The following is a 2,115-nucleotide window of genomic DNA, read 5'->3' as shown; positions in this document are numbered from 1 at the left end:
CCCCCCTTGTGTCTGTAGAGCTGGAGGAGGAGTCTCCTGTCATCAACTGGTCTCTGGAGCTGGGCACCCGGCTGGACAGTCGTCTGTACGCCCTGTGGAACCGCACGGCCGGGGACTGTCTGCTGGACTCGGTCCTGCAGGCCACCTGGGGGATCTACGACAAGGACTCTGTCCTCCGCAAGACCCTCCATGACTGCCTGCATGACTGCTCCCACTGGTGAGACCCTCCGACCCACACAGAGCCTATAATCATACAATCCAAGAAACATGCTATGAACTAAAACGCCATTTTTTATTAAGCAACGTGCCACATCTCCAAAGTGTTGTTGATTTCTAGAGCAATTGGATACATGGACTCTGGGTAATCTGAATAAACTACTTCTAAAATTATGAAAAATACTTCAATTTGACACATACATCTCCCCCAAAACAATGTGTGTGATTGGTATTAAAACTAAAAGGTAGTTAAGACCTAATTATTAAAGAAATGTGCAGTTTAGCATATAACAAGGCCATCCCATTGACAAAAGGTTGCATTTGAATAAAAACATTTTAACCACCAAATATCAAAATGTAGTGACAGGTTTCTGCCTTGTTTTGCTTTCAGGATCGTTAATGCTGAAGTTATATTTAGTTTCGTTAGATCAAGGACATGTGGATGCACGTCCTAAAATGTGCAAAATGTTGTCCTTGTTGCTGCAGCCAGTGACCCTTTGAAGCCTTGGTGGCAGTTTAGTGGTCAGAGGCTCAGGGGAGAAGCATTTCCTCAGGATATTTACATACTCCGATCACAGACAGGTTTGATTACTCACTATGCAAACTGAGCTTTTTGCTCATTATGTACAACTAGTTTTCCTTTTACTGCTAAAATGTTTATTTTACTCAAAGCATTTAAAGCCAGGTATTTGATGTGATATGCCGTACTGTGTCAGGAATGTTCGTTATCCACTTCCTTTCGTACATTCTTGTTGAGATACTGTAAATATTTTTGATGAGAACTAACGTTGAAAATATTGTCATGTCAATGTTTTTAGGTTCTACACGCGCTGGAAGGAGTGGGAGTCGTGGTACTCGCAGAGTTTCGGTCTGCATTTCTCCCTGAGAGAGGAGCAGTGGCAGGAGGACTGGGCGTTCATCCTGTCTCTGGCCAGCCAGGTAATTACGGGGTTCCTCTGCTTTACTCACATCCTCCGCCTCACTATCAATCCTCCCAGTGTGCTGTGGTCGGACTGTAAGAGGCTGTGAGCTTCTTAGAAATGTGTGAGGAGATGGAAGCGCTCTCACAGGCTAATGGCAGCTTAATGACCAACGAGTTGCTTTACATTTCACCAAATGACAATGCGTGAATTCCTCTGAACTGTCACACATGTTTAAGGCCTTCCTTTCCTTTCAAAACCCTGCATTATTTTAGTTTTCTAAAGAATATTAATATACCCTTTTGAACCTTTGTCCTTTCACTGTAATTTACAAGCGCCACAAACTCTTAAATTTTTTTTTAATGACCTAAAATTGAGGGGAGGTTCAACCTTCTTCTAAATATTACCAAGTTGAGTTTTGTTTCAAACATACTATGATCTACATACCCTGGCTTATTCATTATTTGCATCAACATTCTGAGGTAGAACGTCTTAACATGGATGCCATGTTGTCACTGCACAGACTCTCCATTTGAAACACAATCACTTCTGAGTGAATGCACAAAAGGCTAGCAGCCTTCTCTCTGTGTATCAGCACCGTCCGTCTAAGTGTTGCTCATTCATTTGAATGACAGCAAAGTCAATGACACTGAACGGCAGACGCAGCAGGAAGGTGGATCTTCTGTGAATGACAGGGAGGACATCAGCAGTTATTACAGATGGAGCTGGAGAGCGACGGACAGCTGTCAGGCTGCTGAGTCGGCACTCCTCCCATCATGTGACCTTGGGATTAGAGGCATTTAGAGAGAGCCACTCCACTGGCAGTACAAACAAACACTGCAAATCCACCATGTGATCATCTGAGATCAGATCCAGAAGATTTGTATATCCATCCCATCATTGTGGATGACTATATTTAAAAGCAGTGGGCTTTCTGCTTATACAACTCAGAGATGAGAGAGAGAGAGAGAGAGAGAGA

At 43.4% G+C, this 2,115-nt stretch overlaps 1 protein-coding gene across 1 annotated transcript in view; it reads left to right on the top strand.

Annotated features, from left to right (window-relative positions):
• The window catches only part of LOC104942019 (acetoacetyl-CoA synthetase-like), a 58,655-nt gene that overhangs the window by 27,311 nt on the left and 29,229 nt on the right, over nt 1-2,115 (top strand). Inside the window, exons 4-5 of the mRNA XM_010767208.1 lie at nt 19-217; nt 1,035-1,155. Of these exons, the coding sequence (XP_010765510.1) occupies nt 19-217; nt 1,035-1,155 (320 nt within the window). The remainder of the gene's footprint in view (nt 1-18; nt 218-1,034; nt 1,156-2,115) is intronic.

This window comes from Notothenia coriiceps, unplaced genomic scaffold (assembly GCF_000735185.1).
Source record: "Notothenia coriiceps isolate Sejong01 unplaced genomic scaffold, NC01 NC01_scaffold00004100, whole genome shotgun sequence".
NCBI classification, from domain to species: Eukaryota; Metazoa; Chordata; class Actinopteri; order Perciformes; family Nototheniidae; genus Notothenia; species Notothenia coriiceps.
Note: the sequence above shows the minus strand (reverse complement) of the source record. Positions and strands in the feature narration are given on the sequence as shown.